Source organism: Bemisia tabaci, chromosome 1 (genome assembly GCF_918797505.1).
Source record: "Bemisia tabaci chromosome 1, PGI_BMITA_v3".
Taxonomy (NCBI): domain Eukaryota; kingdom Metazoa; phylum Arthropoda; class Insecta; order Hemiptera; family Aleyrodidae; genus Bemisia; species Bemisia tabaci.
In genome coordinates this window covers 55,480,122-55,499,741 of record NC_092793.1, presented here as the reverse complement: position 1 = coordinate 55,499,741, position 19,620 = coordinate 55,480,122, and the positions used below count along the sequence as shown (strand labels likewise).

The window sequence follows — 19,620 nt, the reverse complement described above, 5'->3', positions numbered from 1 at the left end:
GTTGCTTGTGTATTTTTAGTACAGGCTGCATAAAGTTGTGATTCTTCAAATTAAAACTTTTGAAAAATTTAAAAAACTCACGCATTCACTTGATGATTATTTATGAGATGCGTTTTGGTGGCCCGGGTTCCAAAACGCGAAAAACCGAAACCGAAAACCGAAACGCGTCCGATAAATTATCATCAAGTGAATGCGTGAGTTTTTTAAATTTTTCAAAAGTTTTAATACAACAGCTTTTAATGTTTATAAAATTTCGATCGTTTTATTAAAATTCTTCAAATTGTTCCTGAAAAAGTTTCTTAGCCCTTGAATGAATTAAAAAAGATTTCAAATGTGACGATTTAATTTACATGACCTGGCAGAGAATGAAAAAAGTGTATCCTTGTTAGACACCAGAAAATGTCTTAAACTAGGATGATAATATTTATCAAAGCAGAGGCAAATTAATAAAATAATGGTTTTTAGAAGAGTGATATTCACTGTAGTTTTGGATGAGAGGTATCGTCTTCAGGAATACATATGCACAGTGCAATGGTATACATCACAGAGAACGGTCTCTTAATTGACGTATTTCTTGATAAACAGCCAGAAAAAGTGAAAAAAATTAAATAATACATTGTGTGCTTGAAAAGTAGTCAAAATAAAGGTACCTTCATTGAAATTATAGTGATGATGCACATCTAAACTCCAGCCGCCAACATCAGAGATATCAACATCAAATGCTTGCAATGTGGCAGTCTGAGTTTCCCAAACAATTTGCTTGCAAGTCGAATGTTCATATCCAATGGAAACTAATGCTTGAGCAACTCCATAAACCTGCAAGTAAAATTTTAGGGACTTATAATACATCCTTGACATGTACTTGGTGAGTTCTTGCTTGCTCACAAAATGTATAACTTCCCAGTAAAATTGTCAAGAGGTAGATTAAAATTTAGAGGGAATATTCTTGGAACCCTTGTGAATTTGTTCATCCAGCAAATGAATAATAACAGACATCTTCCCAGAAACGTCACACCTCCAAAGACTATAGTAGGTACACGAGAAAAAGTCCAACATTTAAAAGCCAAGGATGATAAAAGCTCAAGAATTAAGGACTGTGAAATATGTACCACATGAGCAAATTATTGACTTAAACAAAATGCGAGACTCTGATTCGTCCAGAAACCTATGGTTATGACATTGTTTACATAGAGAAACTCATGGGACCAAGGTAAAAATTTGACTCATCAAGATTTCACTGTAAACAAACCTTCTGCTTATACACATTTCTTCTGTTCCATGCAAAGGTATGTGTCAAGTTGGGGTCTGCTTCATAGATCTTTGAGTGAACAAAACCCTCAATCTCAACACGAACATGTACTTTCACGAGGGATGGAGGAATTGATGAATGAGTCAAATGCATAAGAAGAATTGAAAGGTAACCAGATGAGAGAGAGCTTCTATACATCAAGTGCAGTTCTGATCCAGGAATTTGTATGCTCTCTTGAAGCGTCTGCAAAAAAAAAAAAAAAAAAAAAAAGAGAAAAATTAAACATTTCAGAAGCAAGAGTCGTGTGCATTGAAAGATCTAGAAATGGAATCCTGAACGGGACTGATGAAAGTTACCAGTAAATTATAAAAGGTCCAAAACCACCAGAGATCAAACCCATGACCTCAGTGCTAGCAGCGAACTGCTTCGGCCAGTACTTTACCACGGCGGCTTTCAGATGGATATAATAGTGATTGCTTGCTGACCATTATTTGTTGCAAAATGTTTAGAGGAAAATGAGCATGTAAAGGGTACAGTTTGAGCTGACCTCACCATTTATAAAAAAATAATATGTTCATAATTCAAGTAAACAAAGTCAGATCACAAACTGGCTTAGTTTTAGAATCAGACCACCTGATATAATACTTATTGCGTAATATACTGCGCAGTATTTCTTGACGAAAAATTTCTTCACTAATTTCCTCTTTGATCATGCAATATTTGTATGTTCGGAGTACCTATGACTCAAGAAGCCTACATTCGCAAACTGAAATCAACAGACAGGAGATTGAGCTGAGTAGACCAACAAGATACTGAGAGCAACTTAGTGCAAACTTTCGGCTAAAAAATTTGTCGACTCTCGTTTTTGACTTTTTTCAACCGTTCACCAAAATTTGCATTTTCATTATACTCGTTTTTCTAGTGCTAAAAGAATAAATACATAACAACACATTGCATAGAACAAATTAATTCACCTGTGTTTCTGCAAAAATCAAACTTCTTCCTGGCATTCCGCCAACTTTCTCTGGCATCCAAGTTGACATGATAATTGGGGTTAGCAGCTCTTCGTCATGCTCTACGCATGGCCCTGCCATGTGTAAAGCAGTTGCAAGCCCAGGAGCACCTAGAATTGATAAAAAATAAGAATGAATAAGTAAAAAAGAACAAAATTGGTAGTTTTTTCCAAGGAAAAAATAAAATTAAAAGACCAGCTTTTAAAATTAGCCACATTCAGAGGCTTCCACAAAAATACACTCTGACTACACCTGTTCTCATACAATTCGTCACCATTTCTCACCTTCTTAAGGTTGTCTTAAGACGTTTGCCCCCCATATCTCATCACCAAAGTTTAGGATAAAAATTAAAGAGGCTCTAATTTACAATGAGGTATGTAGTACTTTATTGGTCAGACATGCTTCAGTCAAAGATGCTTTTCAGTTAAGTTTTGCCCTTGTTTTTCTTCTTCTTTTGCTTCAAAAGCAAGGAGAAAACCGAGTTCCGGCAACTATTTCTCACATGTGCCAAGAACGGGAGACCAGCCCCCACCCCTGACAGCTGCAAGCAATTGATAGAGACATCAAGAAGGCCACACGCACCTGGTACACCCGAGATTAAGGCATGCTAGATGGTTAGCAGCGCGCAAGTGGGTTAAGACTCTGATTAAAAATCTTCGCACCCCCCCCCCCACACCAGTCCTCTCGCAGGTATGCAAAGGCATTGGTGAACATACCTCGCAAAAAACCCCTGGCTGCTAAAAGAGCCTTGAGCCTTGTTATTAACTTAACCCTGCAGAGCGCTTGCTAGTCATCCAGGAGTATCAGAGCACCTAGACTGGATGACAAGCTTCGACCACACTACAACTTCATTGAGAAAGCGCTGAGCACTTCCAACTCAAGATCCCTGGGTACGTAATTTCTTGTTCAAAGTGACTCACTCATAAAATTTTGTAGAGCCCAAATACTTAAATTTAAGTAGATCATGTTAATGACTGTACCTAAGGCTAATGCGGATGGATTTTCACTATTCTCTCGGTACAGATCCGTATCATCACTAAGCTGCATAGTAATGGGAGGAAGGACAACGATTTGATTCCATGGGACAAAGACTGTCCGAGTGAGAGGCTGAAAAGGACTACGTTGAAATTGCAAAGTGACTGCACCACCACCGTTGACCAAAACATCAAACCTGCAATGATATGAAAAAATAAGTCACATTTGCAAAAAAAAAAATCTTAAATGGAAAATACATCTTCGCCTACGATCTTTTCATGGCTTTCACTAGTTTTGTCCTTGGAAAAATAAGTTCTTGACTGAAAAGCTTGATAAAGCAATCAGTTGCAGAAAAAAGTCGTTCTTTCAAGAAAATTGGTATAACCATTCAGTTTTCCTAGCTGAATCTTTAAGGAACAAAAACAACATTTGTGACAAGGTAAAACATTTAAGATGTTTCTTTTCCTTCCTCAAATCTTGGATGTCCTAATAGCAAGAACAATTGAGTACAAAATTTTTGGACTTTCTCATTTTCTGATTTTTCCTGGATTTACAAGAGCCATGAGTGCCTCGAGTATTCTCTTTCTTTCTGGGATTTTTAGAGAAGAAACTGCATTTTTCTTAAATTTTTGAAATAAGTTGATTGATTTATTCGTCTTTTGAATAATTCAGTCAATACAGACCTCAACATTTATAGAGCATAATGGTGTCAAACCTAAAAGAAAACAATTCTTGGTGTTTAAGACCAGGAATTTTTACTCTGATGTATTCGGTATTTTCCGATTCATCCACGTCTTTGGCAACATTAAATGGGAATTTTCACCTAGAGGGTCAAAGTTTCCACATATTGACCTCTTAATCCCTGAAGCTAGAGCTGACAAGCTCTTCAAGGCAAGAGGAAAAGCAGTTACAAGGAGCTAAGCACTTACCATCCACCTGCTCGAGTCAAGGTAAAACCAAATCTGGAATTACGGTCAACTGAAACTCTGATACCAATGATACCAAGACCTTGAGGCGACAAAACTTGACCTCTCATGACAGAGACACGCCTGAAAATAATTGGTTAACACAATTTTATTTATGATTTTTACTTAAACAGACATTCAAAATACATACAGAGAGGGTAGGTATTCAATTGATAGAAGATATATTCATTGCTTGGTTATGTAAAATCCACTTAGATATTGTTTCCCGAGACATGGGACAAGACATGAAAGACATATCATTATATTTAGAAGAGGGAATTGATGAATCTTATTGTACTTAAATCATTAATGGAGCTTATAACTTTCCAATTACTTTAAAAATATGGTTACCAATCGAAATTCAGGACGCATATTTGGAATTTCAACATTATTTAACGTTCACAGCACATTTGCTGGGTGATGAAATTCACAGTAATAATTTAAGAGAAAAGGAGAAATAATGAATGAAAGACAACACAAGTTATATTGAGCATGGGTAAACAGACAAATAAGACAAACACGAACGGGTAAGAGGAAGGGAAAAGCAGGGGCACATGAAAGACGAACATTTACAAACGTATCACATGACAATAAGATGAGTAGGTACTGTTTTGAGACACAGAACTGAACCAACTGAAAAAATGAGCAAGCTACTACCATTTAAAGTGGAATATAGTTGAAACGCGGAAAATTTAGTTCAAAAATACAGTTGAAAATTTGGTTGATGTAGAGCTTAGTGCCTTAAAAGTAGACTGCGAGGAAAGTATAAACCAGAATAAACATTTGTTGAGTTTAGAGAAACAGTTTTTGAATTTTTGCAAAATTTTGATTGACAATTGGAAAATTGTCGTGGGAAAAGACACCTTGCTTTGTTGCAGTAATTTTTACAGGAGTTCTTACGACTATACTGGAATTTGGCAAAGCTTATGATAGAGAAATGAGAAAGTAGCACAATGTTTAATTAAGAAAGGAACTTGAGAAGAAGAACAAAATGTATCGATTCAAAAGAACTTTAAATCAATATATTCGAGTTAAAAAGAAAAAGAAATAAAATAAAAATTGAAAAATATTTTCGTTACTTTGATGAATCGAAACCTGGATGGTGTGCCTATGCAATGATACATGGCATGCATATATTAAAAAATTAAAAAAATGGGAATGAGATAGGGTAAATGAACAAAATAATATTAATCAAATTAAAAATATTATAAAAAGTTGGATATAATAATTACTTCATAACCGCATACTTCTGCTTTGCATTTCACATAATACAACAAATAAAAAAATGTAATCAAAAGAAGCAAAAATGCGATTAGTTGCATAATGAAAGTTGAAATAAGTGCATTCATGAGGAAATTAAATAAAAATGGTGGATTGGAAAGCTTCCAAAGGGAAATAAAAAAAAATTAATGAGAGAACTTTAAGTGCTAATGAAATCCTACCGCATGAAAATGTAATGATGTGGTTATTTAGAGGTACGAAGAGTTACACACACACATTCATTCTTTTAGGTCTCTCAGACGAAATTCGTGAAACAATGATTTTACTAGCAAAAAATTGATTTAAAATAATTTAAACTCATTAGAGTATAAAAGGAAATATCACATTTCAGTCATAACACATTTATTGGGTAAATCTTCAGAATTTACTTTGCAAATGAGCTTTAAATTTTGAATAACCGATGAATATACTCAGGTTTCCGAGCAAGATTTGGATTTCTTGAGCAAAGTACTTTGAAGTCAAAAGACCAAAGACCGTTAAAATTTGATGATTAGAAAAACGCAGAAAAAAAGAGAGGAAAGGGGAAAAATTTGGAGTGTAAATAGGTCTTAGGTACCAATTATTAAAGGAGGGAGTGTTTTGGATAAAAAACAGTTGAAAAAATAAAAGAAACAATAATAGGCGTTCGTATTTGGAGAGATAAAATACTTGTATGCCTAAATATATACACAGTAAACTTATTTACACATGGGTTTGTGGAAAAATGGGAACTTAATTTTAACATTCAATTGGTGAAAACAGAATGCAGAACCGAGCGCTGTTTCAAAAAGTAAGTAACGAGCATTTGAGTTGATTTGGGAAACCAACTTACCGAGGAGTAAATGAAATCCAGAACTGACTACAAATAACGAAACAGAAAAAATAAATAAATAAAAATAAAAAATCACAAGACCCGCAGTAAGGACTGATTCAGGAGAAAGCTATTTTCTGGGCAAGACAAGTAATAATTTCTTTGTGCCATGATAAAAAAAAAAGGAATTTGCAGCGATTTTATAACGTCTCTCTTTCTCCCTTTTCCCTCTCTTACTTGGTTCATTTCATTTTTTTTTTCAAATTGTTTTCTTTTTGGATACTAGAATGTTACTGACAAGAGTAAATGATGAGCAATGATGGAGGTAAACTTGGTTGAAATTTAGATAAAACTCTCCAGAAAATCTCATGTGAGAGAAATGTTGGAAATATTTGTGTGCTCATCTACTTGTAAAATAGGAAGCAAAAAATGGGATAAAAAATCGAAACAGCCTGATTGCTAAGTAATGAATTACTGTAAAAGAGAAAATGTGCCAAATAGAAAAAAATCGAGACTTAAAAGAAGAACACTCGATTAATAGACTTTGTAAGTAAAGAGGTAGGGTAGACAAAAAAAATTATAAGAAAAACACAAAAGTCAAGGGTCAAATACTATTGGAAGAGTATTGATGAGAAGTTGATATACGTCAGTACTTAGGTATTAAATACCTGTTTTGCAAAAAGGAGCTGTTCATAATTTGACAGGCAAAAAAAAATAAATAAATAATAATAAAATTAGTAATAATAATAAGGTATGTAAATTTAAAAAAAAACTCTTAAAGATGATGTTCAATGTTGAAAACAAATGTACTGGAGTAACTTTTTCCTAATCTGCACCTCAAGTTTGTGATTCATTGAGCTCTATTCATTAATTAAAGCTTCAAGTACTGGACCTTAAGAAATAGTGAAATATCAATATCCACGATCGATTTGGCCTTCATTCAAATTTCTGGATATATAACTGAATTTAAACTTTACTGGAACATTCAAAAATTTTAAACATTTTGGTTCAATGAAATATTTGTTGAAAAATTTGGACTAATGGACAGTTGATATTTTGACTTGTGGACTCATCACCAAATATGAATCCTTCCATGAAGAATTAAAGAAAAGCAGGAGGAACGTTCAGAATGTTAAAGAGAAGAGCGAAAATTCGTGGGGACAGTAAAAATATGATAATTTGATCATGAAAATAACATAAAATAAATCCACCTTGGATCTGCAGTTCATTTTTTAGGCATACAGATGGATGGACTTCAATGAATTGGCTGAGAAGATCTGCAGTTATTATATTCCATATTCAAAAATATTTTCTTCTTCTTATTCCTTGGCTTCAAAGAAAATACTTGCATATTGTTTTACCTTTGAAGATTAAAACATTTAAACTTGCTTGCATATCAACTAATTTGCATGTATGAATGGCATAAAAATTAGTTGATGCCAGAAACAATGCAAAAAACTTTCTCATGAATATGTCCACACAATAATCAAGTTTTTGTTTCAAGAAAATAATTTAAATGGTGTAATTTTGACTCATCACAACCAAACCATTATACAGAGTATGAAGAAATAAAAAAAACAAAAAAAAAACTCATAGCGGATACACCATTTGAGTTCATGAGAATAAAATATTTCAAAGGGAATTATGTTCTCTCAGAAGTTTTTTCACTTTTTCACTCTCATCAATCGAGCATTAAGTGGGCAAAATTATTTAATTCTTTTTTTAAAATAAAACTGACAAAGAGATAAACTAATTCAGTAAATAGAATTTAGATAAAATGGGAGGTTACAACAGAAAAGAAAAAAGTAAGAGAAAAAAGAAATATCTTCCATGAAATCAGGGTATTAAAATTAACAAGGTGGAGAAATTTGGAGATTAAAAGGCAAATCCATGCAGACTGTGAAAGACCGAGGAAGGGATCTGAAAACACACTTCCATTCAAATTGCACACAAACTCCATCAGAATTTTTGTCGACAAATAAATGATACCAAAAATAAAATTAAGAAAATATAACAGACGATGATAATAATGTACAGGGTTCATGACAACCTTTCAAAACGAAAATTGAGGACTTTCAATGAGCGATAAAAATAATTTCCACGCTACATATTCTTTCATTTTATTTTAATATGTACCTCCTTACTTTTTGCTGGTTATCTAAAGAGGTAAGTGTATAAAGCACTTTAGACATTTCATCTATTTGACATTCAGAGGTATCATTGCAGAGAAAAAAAAGAAAGAACTTCCGAATGATGACTTAATATTTGAGCACGTACATTTATATAATTTTCCCATGATTAAATAGATTCAGAAACTTGAAAATAAAAACAAATTCAAGTATGCTTGAGGACTTTTTAAAGCGTCACAAACCCTACCGTAGCTAAATTGTAACACCCTGAGCATAAAAGGCACAAAAGAAAAAAACAAAAACCCTCATGACAGAACAACAGAAGAGATGGGCAGAAAAGAATAAAAATATAGAAGAGTGGGAAAAAACCCAATGCTCTAGTAAAGCTGCACATGAAGGAAGGATGTTTTTCTGAATGAATCAAACTGCCTAAACTTGAAAGCAAAGCACAGTTGGAATAGAATTTGACCAAATAAAAAATCAAGAATATGTGGATCGAAGGTATTGCTTAAGATATTAGCAAAAAAGTAAAGGTGCTTCAGAAAATTGCTAGAATTGCAAATATATAAATAAGTAACCAAATGAAGTGTACAAGGAGAGGAAGAGATAAGTCAAGTACATGAAACGCTATCCAATCTGGGCAAACTTTCAATTTTGCTTGCTCAACCAAAGAAGTCTTAAATTGTTAGCGACAAACTGATACATCAAATCAGAGATGATATTTGCAATCTTATTTTTGCAGAAGTTTTTTATTAGCACATCCGCTAGAAAATTCAGGACTCTTGCAATTCAGACAACGGCTAGTGTTACTTGCTCCATTCTTTCCCTGTACTCCTCCAATGTTTACAAAGATAAAATAAAAAATAAATTATAAAAAAAAAAGACTAACCAAAACAAAACTCAATTAATAACTCTTGATTACATCAAGTCCAGAGAAAAATATTGAAAACTTCGAGATCGTAATACAGAAAAATAAAGTAATGAGGGAGAGAGTCATAAAATTGAGGGAGGGGGGACCAGATTAAACAATATTCGCCGCAACCACTAAAGAAATTTCAATGAAGAGGAATAGAAAATAAAAATTCTTGGACAGACCAAAGAAAATAAAAAGTTTGAAGAAATAAATTCTTAAGTATACACTTGGTCTAAAGCATAGAATTGGTATTTTCTGTGAGTCTGAGTCACAATTTGATTTTATTTCATTGAAATGGTGCAGTTTTTATTCATTTATTTATTAACTTCTGAAGATAATAATAGTGGCTGGTACAATTTGAGCCAATAAAAGAATGATATATACACGGACACTGTATAATACTGTACTGCAATACACAGAGGAAACAAAATTGATCCAATTGAAGACCAATGGGAGCGGGACTTAATTATTTGAACTAACTGATTTTTTTCTTGACCAAATATTTTTAGAATGGAAATGTTAAACAGAGAAGACATTATTGTCCCCTCGCAAACATGGTTTGAAGACCACCATGAAATTTTCTGAATCAATTAAGACAGGTCTTTTCAAGCAAATTGGAAAACTAGAAATACCCTCTCTGCTGTCCTCACGACTGGGCTACCGGCCAACTACCAAAAATATGCAAAATGATCAGAAACACACAAAAACATAAAGCAAGGAGATAAATAAAAAAATAATATCTCTAAAAATGCGTATGAGAGATTTAGCGTCAAGATTATAACAGAGAAAATTAAATAAAAGTTCCTTTCTTAACTGTGCATAGAGAGTAAAAACAGCCAATATAGGGTTAAACAACTGAATGGGTAGACAAATAAAATCGACATTTGTTACTTCCTCATGATAGTAAGATTTAAAATCGCGATTCATGATAAGTAGTATTCTTCCCTCTCTCTGAAAAAAAAAAAAAATCTCCCTACCGAAAAAGTTGGGAAAGAAAAGAAAAAACCCGAATGAAATTGAGATAGAAAACATTGAGCTTAGGATTTTAGAATTTAGGTATGTCCTGTTTCTTGTGAGCATACAAAACTGATTCGTTTTGTTACAGAAAGTATTAGTTTAAAAAAACACTCTCCACCCTATTATAAAGGCTTAGGTTCTAACCATGATGGACAGTGAATAAATACTTTGAAATTCTGGATATCTGAGTGATAATAATTCAAATGATTTTGAGAGATTCGGATTCACAAACCATCCAAGAGGGATGAATACACGATGAGAGAGACACAGTGGTGTTGAATAATCAATCAAGACTAACTTAAAAATGAGGTGGAAAAAGGAGAAGAAAAAATAACAAAATAAATAATAATTGTTTGTTTTTAATTCTGTAATTTTTTTTCATTTCTTGCATAAAGCTTCATGAATCTGGGATCCCACCTACTTCCTACTAATTTCATTTTTACTCTAAATCCTTGAAGCAAGAACTATTTTGTAGATTTTTAAAGCTCAGAAAAGTGTATCTTCTTAAATTTGGCGTAGTATACTCATTGTTTTAGTTTTATTCCAGGATTGTGCGACAGCATTGTGACAAAGTATATAAATGATATAATCGCCTATGAAAATAAAAATAATGAAAGAGTATATTAAGCATATTTTGGTAAAGTTCTGGTGTGCCTTCAAAACGTAACATGAAAATTGATGATAGTAAGATTGAAAATGGACAGAGAGACAACACATTGGTCAAGGTTTAGAGCAGAGGGTTAATATTGGCAGTAAAGAGACGACACAAGGGGGTCCAGGGATTTTTTCTGGATAAACGTATACACACGAGACCAGGTGAGCAAAAGAAAAAGAAAAAATAAATAAATAAAATTATAAAATATAAAATAAAAAACTGGTTCAAAAAGAACTAAGTAAATCAAACTTGAGAGAATCTCTTTCAAGTTCAGGAGTCAGTCATTAGAAAACCACCCTTCAATGAAATAATGCAAAGCAACTGACTTCTGTGCGTAAATTTCTAAGAAAGAGGGGGGAAAAGACAAAATAGGTTGAAGATAGTTCATAGCAAAACCAGAGAATTTTAGGAAGGTTTGAGAAATTTTTGGACTTCGATTTAAAAGTCGATGTTGACAGCAATGATAAGAAACCTCTCTCTTCTTTCCTTCTCAACTGGTGTCAAACTTTAATTGTTAGTGGAGACAGAACGATTGATCGATTTTCAATTCGCTTATAAATGACCTCAAAGTACAACGAGAGAGAGGGTTACTCTACAGAATTAGCTGATGAATTCACAAAATTTCTACTTTTCTGAAGGAAGATCTTGTACACTTAAAACGCTCCACAGATTTGAATGAATTTTAATCACAAAAAAGTAATTGAAATGTTAAAAGGTAAAAAATGTCAAGATTGAAGTAAAACAAAAGGAAATTGAATAAAGAAAAAAAGGTGGATTGATAAGTTTTTATACAATTTACAAAAAATGAGTTAAATTAAAGGAGGTAAGAAAAAATAAAATTGAAAGAAAATAAAAATAAAATTAAAATAAAGCACCTGTTCAAAACGAAGACATATTGGACAATTTGGATCATACACACACGCACAGAAAAGGAGGGAAACATGTAACAGGTGATGGCAGGGCTGCAGAGGGAGGGGAAATGATGGAAAATTGATCTCACTTGTTTCAAATGCAATGAGGTAACCATACATATTTTTTTCTTTTTTTTTCATAAAATTCTGTTTCAATTTTAAAGAGATAGAAATAATTTCGCTAAACTTTTATTTGGTTCTTCTCAGCTTAGAAACAACTCAAAGAGAAGTAAAAGTTTGGTGTACTTTGGACCTCATAAAATACTGTTACATAATATAAAGGAAAATCTTGATTTGCGTGAGAGATAGGGGTAAATCAAGGTGTAAAGATGGGTACAGGAAAGAGAGGACAACCCAAAGAGAGAGGACGATGTAACAAAACAAAATACAAAACAGTAAAATTGATGAGGAAACGAAACACAAAAGGAAGTAAAATAGGAAGGTGAACGTATAACAAAGAGCCATGAAAGGCATTCATGGCTAGAATCAGTGAATTTTTTTTTTTCACTGACAAATAAAATAAGATAAAATGGAAAAATTACTGTACTGATAAATCCAAAATCAACGGCTGTAGCGCAAGCCGAAGATTCAATTTAAAAAAAAAATTAGAGCCTCCAAAAATTTGCTGCCAAATTGTTCCTACAAAAGAGTTAGTAACAAACATGATGACAAAAAAAGGAGACTTTAATGCAGTTTTTGTGACTTTAGAAGTTTTTAGCCAATCCATAAAGGAGACATGAAAAAGAATATTTGACTTTGCAGTTCATGTCACTCGTAATAATCTAATCAGCTGATTGTGGGGTTGAAGAGACATCTTGGATGGTTGAACATGTAGGTTCAAGGGTAAGGTTTTCTAATAAGATAGAAATATATCTGATAAAATGAAGAACTGTACGTCTGCATTTCTTTGGATTTATCATATTTTGAAGCAGGTTTTTTCGGTCAAAAATAGGGAGAAAAGAAAAAATGATCTCCAAATGTATTCAAATACAATTTTTAACAATTACTTTTACGATCATGATGTCAACAGAACCATGAGAAGACGGATTTGGGCTAAAGGAACAATGTGGCTGCTACATATTTAAATTAGGAGAAGTTTATTTGTGGATAAAACGCTTGCACAACTTAGAGGCTTTTTGACTGCAGCATTAGTAGATTTTTAAGCTTTATTTTACTATTATTACATTGCTATTACATTACTATTTTATATTTTTCTGAAAGGCGTTAGTACAGATAAATTTCAGGCAGAATAAAATGCTCATGCCACACTTATTTCTTGTCTGCTTTGATATTTTGTTCAAACGTTTGTATTCAGTTTCTCAAAAATTTAAAAATTCCCGTTTCTGTGCTTTTGTATACGGCAGTAATAACGTATATGGATCAAGGTATTCTTGATTGTTCTTGCCAAGCCAAAAAAGCCAGATAAGAGTGAATACAAAAAAAAAAAACATTTGCACAACTTCAAAGAGCTTTGTGGAGGGAATTAATTCAAATCAGCTCTTTCCCATTGTGAACTTCTCCAAGGTTTGTCTACAGAGAGGCATGTAGCAGTTTATATCTGATTCACACCAATAGTGAACTACATGGTGAGGGCCAAGAAGCATGTATCCCTGACTGACAATTTTGGCAAAACTGAGTTAGCAACTTTGCCCCATTCTACAATATGAAAACGCAAGCTTATGTTTTTAGTTTCTTCCCATTCTGCACTGGAGCGCTTGTGAGATAGAAAAAAATTTCAAATTCAACCTCGAAATTACAAAATTGGCGAAGTTTTATTTTTACGCAGTTCAAAATCGTCAGTTTGCAGATAGGCGTTATATTGTTCCTTGGCCAATGATAAGTACACATCTGCATCTGAGATTGTGATGTTGCATACTTCCCCTCATTTTTTACTGTTTTGAAGGAAGACTGCTGAAATACATACATGAAATACATAATATATGTTTGTTGTTCATGTTTCAAAAACATTCTTTAAAAATGTTGTGCAATGACTTCCTGCGGTAATTTTCTAGACTAAAGAAAGAAGCATGAAGGTATTGAAACACCACAATCCAGATACAGCTGTCAGATTTCACTATTGATATGCCCATGATCTGCTTGTTCCATCACAGGTTTTTTGGTGTGTGTTTGAAGTGGGTTGGAGGGACTAGCCCGAGCTTGAAGAAGACACGAAAAAATCAGTCATTCCGACTGTCACAGAAAGGAGCACTTTAAAAAAAATTAGCCAGCTAATAGCTAAAAACTAGGTCAAGTCATAGTTAAATAGACTCAATGAAAAAGGATTTCCACTGATTTACTTTGGAAATATGGATCTTGTAGAGGTGATAATGAATTGAGTGGAGAGATTCTCCCTTTAGAAGTAGCTGCTTTGCTTTCAAGTAATCTGAGAGAAATGTAAACTCGCACTGTTCTTCAATAATTTTTCAGCTTTCTCAATTTTGTGTTCTTAAAATTTTGAGGGATTTGTTATGGATTGTGATTGATGGTAATAAAAGGTAGATATATTGATGAGTACCAGTATTAATTTAAAATTTGGTGAGGAAAGGAAAGGCACAGTTACTACAGAACACAAGATGTTAACGTATTTATTAGCAAAACATAGTAATTGATTAAAAAATCGAGCTACAAGCCAAAATAAACAAGTAATATTTCCAACTACATATAGATGAGAAAATACATAAAACTTACAAGAAACAAAGCTTTTTTACCTACTTGCTTGTTGTCACTGTTATCACTTGTCTTTCTTCATGAATTTTACCTTCTTTTATTTTATTCTAAGATGTAGTTGCAAAAGATTGTGTATTTTCACATAGTTTGCTAATAGTTTCGTAGCTTCTTTATTTTGTAAAATGATTCTATTGGTTGTTCGTATTGCACTGAAGAAGATCGCAGTTCGTAGGTGGTTGAAATGTTTGCTTTGTTTCTTGTAAGTCTTATGGATTTTCTCATCTACAAGTAGTTTGAAATATTACTTGTTTATTTTGGCTTGTAGCTCGAATTTTTAATCAATTACTATATTCTATACGGCTTAGCCAGCCAAATTTGGCGATAAAATGTATTACTTAGCAGATTGGTGAAATCAATGTTACTTGTTGAGGGTCTTAAATTTTTGAGTCTCAGCCTCTCAAAATATGATCTGCATGCAAAATTTTGAGCGAAAAATTACTTTCAATCTTTTAAGCATTGACAGTATTGTGATTGAAACACTCATGTGATACTATTTTGTGTTTGATGAACATTATTATTATTATTATTATTATTAGGTTGCAAGGGTGGAAATATGAGACGGAGGAGGTTTGCCATCTCTCTCGAGCAATGGTACATCTTGAAATTTGAGAAGCAAAAAACATTAATAATTTTTTTTTTCCAGTTAGGTGGTTTCCCTCTGAATGGTCTCAGTTCCACTGTTCCACGAATTAACTTACTCTATATTACTGCAGAAGCACTAAAATAGATGACTCTGTACAGGAGCTTTCTATAAAAGCAGCATTACTTAAAAGCAAAGAACTAACTTCTTTAAAAACAAAAAAATATTGTGCAGTCAGTTAGTGATTTATCTACCAAGCCAATTTTTACATTACAGCAGAGATAATAAAACTCTTCTTTACAAGAAAGATAAATTGGTAAATTAAGTGATGAAGCTGTCATTGATGCTTCATCCCGTAAATATAGAGAAAGGCAAAAATGCACATATGTATTGTGTGTATTTAGTGACAAATTTTGATTTGCTGATATTTTTAAGAACTAGAGGGTCTTTACTCAAGCAGATAAATTGATGTGTCTCCCTCAAGCGGCTGGCATACACAAGGAAAGTAATAATTGGTCAGTTTCACAAGTCACAAAAACAGGTTTGGAGAGTGATAAGGGTATACATGTGAATCCACTGATTTTTTACCTAAACTCTGCGAGCAAAAAATTTAATATGTGATGCAGCTCTCTTTTTCTGTTTTCAATGATGTTGTTCAGTATCAATTTTGAAAAAGAGTTAATTGTCATACAATATAGTGTGCGCACATTGAATTCTGCTAATGTCGACAATCTCACCCGACTTGGTAATGGTTGATGTGAAGGTTAGAAACGTTACTAAAAGTTTTTGCAACCTTACTTTTGGCTGCAATCATGAGTAATGTTGCAACAACGTTTCTGTGCTTTTTTCCGAAACCATTGCAAGGCATGATAAAGCTATGAGACGTTTTTGTGACATGAGAAATAGACCTCTATATTTTTGAGACCTGAAAGTAACCATACAACTGATTGAGATAAAGTGTCTAATAGCAGAGAGAAATTGCACTTACTTCTCGCTGTACTCATCCTCATGGGCATAACTCTGCACACTGTTGTCTTCTACCAAAAATCTGACTCTTTGATAAAATGATGCAGTAACTGAGGGGGGCTGTTTCCTCAGCAGCACTTCAACAGGATCATTAGATGCTAGGCACATGATATGCTCTTTGCAAGCAGGATGTGTGCAACACTCACTGTCCGAACAGTCGACCATGCCATCTGCAGAATGGTAAAAGAAGATAAAGTTTTAGTTAGGACACACCTAGCAATACAAGTTTTTGGGTTTGCATGACAAGCACAAGAATGTTTCCTTGTGTAATTTTTTTAAAATATTACTTTAACAAGGCTCGCTGTGGCCGTGGAAATTCCTGAGATCACAGTATGGGAGTAGCCCACTCTCCTCTCAGTTCAAGCATAGAGTCGTAAAAACTCTACAGATACATACATTAAGCCGCTTTTACAGTGCAGCCTCGCAGTCTGCAATGCCCAATCGCCATTGCCCCCTATCTTTCCAGAGACCATCGGGCAATTGGCACCTCCTGATCTCCTCGTCCACTCCTTGTTGCCAACCTTTCACAGGACGTCCACGCCGTCGCCTTCCAGGAGGAACCCAATCGAAAACCTACTTGGGCAACTGATCATCTGCCATCCTTTGCACATGTCCATACCAGACTAACTGCTTGGACCTGATATCGATAACTCTAAAGATCATTTTCCACTTTTTGAGACCTTAGTTCGTCCAAAAATCCGCTTGCACTAGTCCAGATGTTTGACGACTCCTAGTTTTCTAAGGCCTGGTTTGATCACCTCTTGTTACCGACTTTTCCTCTGGATAAAAAACAGAGGGGCAAGTGCTTCCGATTCAGCATGTTGATACTTTTCCCACTTGCTTTTTTCTTGGAAGGGGCATATATTGTTTTGAATACTTGATTAACTTATTCCGTGAACAGGGATTTTCACTTAGGAAATATAGATTGTAACAGATAAATGATAAATAAATAATGAACTGAGTCATTGACTGGTGATAGTGAAAGGAACATACCTTTATCATTATCAATTTTATCATTGCAGTTAAGTTCCAGCCGCACGCTGCAGTCAGGACCTGCCCAGCCATTATCACAGACACATTGATATTCACCGGATTCCAGAGAACAAGAGCCTCTTTTGTTGCAACTATTCAAGCAGCCAGCTGAAGAAAAACGGCATAGTATTAATACATAATTTGCAAAACGATAAGACTCTTCTAGGGAGGATTAACAGTAAGATACAGCACTTCACTAAAACTTGTGGAATACTTACAATACAAATACAATCATACAATTGTAAAAATACGAATACTAATACGAATTGTAATAAAAATGATTGGAGGTTTTCCTTGCATGTACACATATTCAAAATTTCATGCTGAGTTTCAAGCATTGGTGAGTCTGGTTGGTCTGGAAACCAGTCGCTCCTCCTATTTTATTTCTATTTGTAGGTAGAATCCCTTGTATATGGTCTATGTAGAAAATTAGACATCATTTGTGTTTTGCAATGGGCCTCTAGACAAGGTATGACTTTAAGTGAACACAACACAAAATGTTATCTTTATAAAAATTCACAAAGAAAACGAATCACACAACAGGAAGTCTACCTAGTTGAGGAGTTAACTTCCGAACTTTTTGTTGTGTGAATAGTTTGCTAAATAAAATTTTGAAGAGAAAACATACGATGTTCATGTCAATTTTAGACCTTGTTTCATCATCTGTTGTCCAGAACTTAGATTGTCCAGTAAGTTTGCTATGAATTGGTAAAATAATTCTAAAAATTGTATAAGACAGCAAAAACTAACCCAATGTGCAATGCCTGCCATTCCATCCTTGAGAGCAGACACAAGTGCCATTCTTGCATTGACCATGCTCTGAGCATCTGACATCACAGGGAAGCGAGTCACATCTTTTTCCAGTCCAACCGTGATCACATAAACACTGGCCTTGTGAGCAATGTCCATGAGGCCCACAATCAAGACTGCAAACAGCTGAAAAATAATAATGAATGAAAAAAGGTCAATGTGGTTTGGATGGACATATGTGCAATGAATGTCAAAGGGAGGGGGCCCTAATATGTTATAAATTGGTGACCTACTCCCTGGCAGAAGACAACAGTAGGTTACATCCCAGGAAAGGATGGCAGTGGGGCGCCACAGAAGAGATTGTGCGTCGTTAAATGTCCAATAACCTTCAGGAATACATGCAGTTCTCGAATTTGAGTGTTGCATGGTGCCAGAATGCTCTATGGGACGTACATATGTAGATGCGGAAGGAATTTTTGATTTAGCATGATTAAGTGAAGTACTAGGATTTGTCCGTCCTGAAGTTTTAAAAAAATTCTAGGGAACTGTGACCAAAGAAAAAAAAAAGTCTACAAACGTTCGATAAAAGTAGAAAGTTCATACCTTTAGAACAGTTTTCTCCTGTCCAGAAATCATCACAGACACATGTGCCAGAATCCAAATCATAAGTTCCATGATTGGAGCAAGTTGGTAAGCACTTGTACACTTGCTGATTAAGTAGAGAGCAGTTAGAACCTTGCCAACCAGCTTTGCAGTAACACTTCCCGTCGATGCATACACCATGACCTGAACATGTAGGATCTGGGCAGTCCTCTGTGAACAGGAAAGGTTCAAAGATAAGAAAAATAAAAAATCTCAGGACAACTTACTTTGAAATACCTATTAGGGCCTCCTATACCGTGATACAGCAGAGAAATTTACTTTCTTACATTCTAAGCTGCTGTTGTGAGGAAAATTGATCAATGAGAATTAAGACATCAAATTGGGGATATCAAATAACTAGAAGAAAATTATGCAAAAGAACAATGAGGGACAAATACCTACACAAGATTTTTTTAAATGCAGCAGTGATTTGAGAAGTTGTCTGCAATGCGAATAGAGCAAGACTAATGTCGAAAGTCAAAACATACAGACTCTAAAAGGAAGTACACAGGAGAACATTAACATCTTGGTGATTTGCCTGGAAAATGTTTGAAAGTAATTACCAAAATTTTCCGTTCATATTCACAGATGCCTCGTTTGCAACAAGCTCTTGAAACTTGCATACTTGCACATGCACAACTGACAAGTTTGTGATAAGTGATAAGAGCCAATGTAAACACAAATATAACCTATGAAAAAAATTGAGTTTGCCGCGCTTTTAGTAGCACGCGTGGCGCGAATATTTGAATTCAAAGCGGAAAATTCAAATTTGCGGATCGCCAACACTTGCGCGCGCAACTTTCGCCAGGGTGTCCGTAAAGTCCCTTTCCCTCTCTAACTTTTCACCCAATTGAGGTAAAGATTTGAAACTTGGAGGATGTTCCTCAGTCAAACGGAACTACTTTTAGGCCCACCGAAAATTTTCAGGGAGAGCCCCCTTGGGAGGAGGGGGGATTACGGACCCT

The 19,620-nt window shown here is 34.4% G+C and overlaps 1 protein-coding gene across 3 annotated transcripts in view; it reads right to left on the bottom strand.

Moving 5' to 3' along the window:
- Positions 1–19,620, bottom strand: part of Ten-a (tenascin accessory) — a 98,060-nt gene that overhangs the window by 23,385 nt on the left and 55,055 nt on the right. For 2 of the 3 annotated variants that reach the window (XM_019060206.2, XM_072303780.1), the window contains exons 7-16: positions 18,617–18,826; positions 18,014–18,199; positions 17,225–17,371; positions 16,194–16,401; positions 6,295–6,321; positions 4,167–4,286; positions 3,243–3,433; positions 2,224–2,372; positions 1,250–1,492; positions 651–816 (exon numbers count right to left, since the gene is read on the bottom strand). In XM_019060206.2, the coding sequence (XP_018915751.2) occupies positions 651–816; positions 1,250–1,492; positions 2,224–2,372; positions 3,243–3,433; positions 4,167–4,286; positions 6,295–6,321; positions 16,194–16,401; positions 17,225–17,371; positions 18,014–18,199; positions 18,617–18,826 (1,647 nt within the window). The remainder of the gene's footprint in view (positions 1–650; positions 817–1,249; positions 1,493–2,223; positions 2,373–3,242; positions 3,434–4,166; positions 4,287–6,294; positions 6,322–16,193; positions 16,402–17,224; positions 17,372–18,013; positions 18,200–18,616; positions 18,827–19,620) is intronic. The other variant, XM_072303784.1, reaches the window with a different exon arrangement.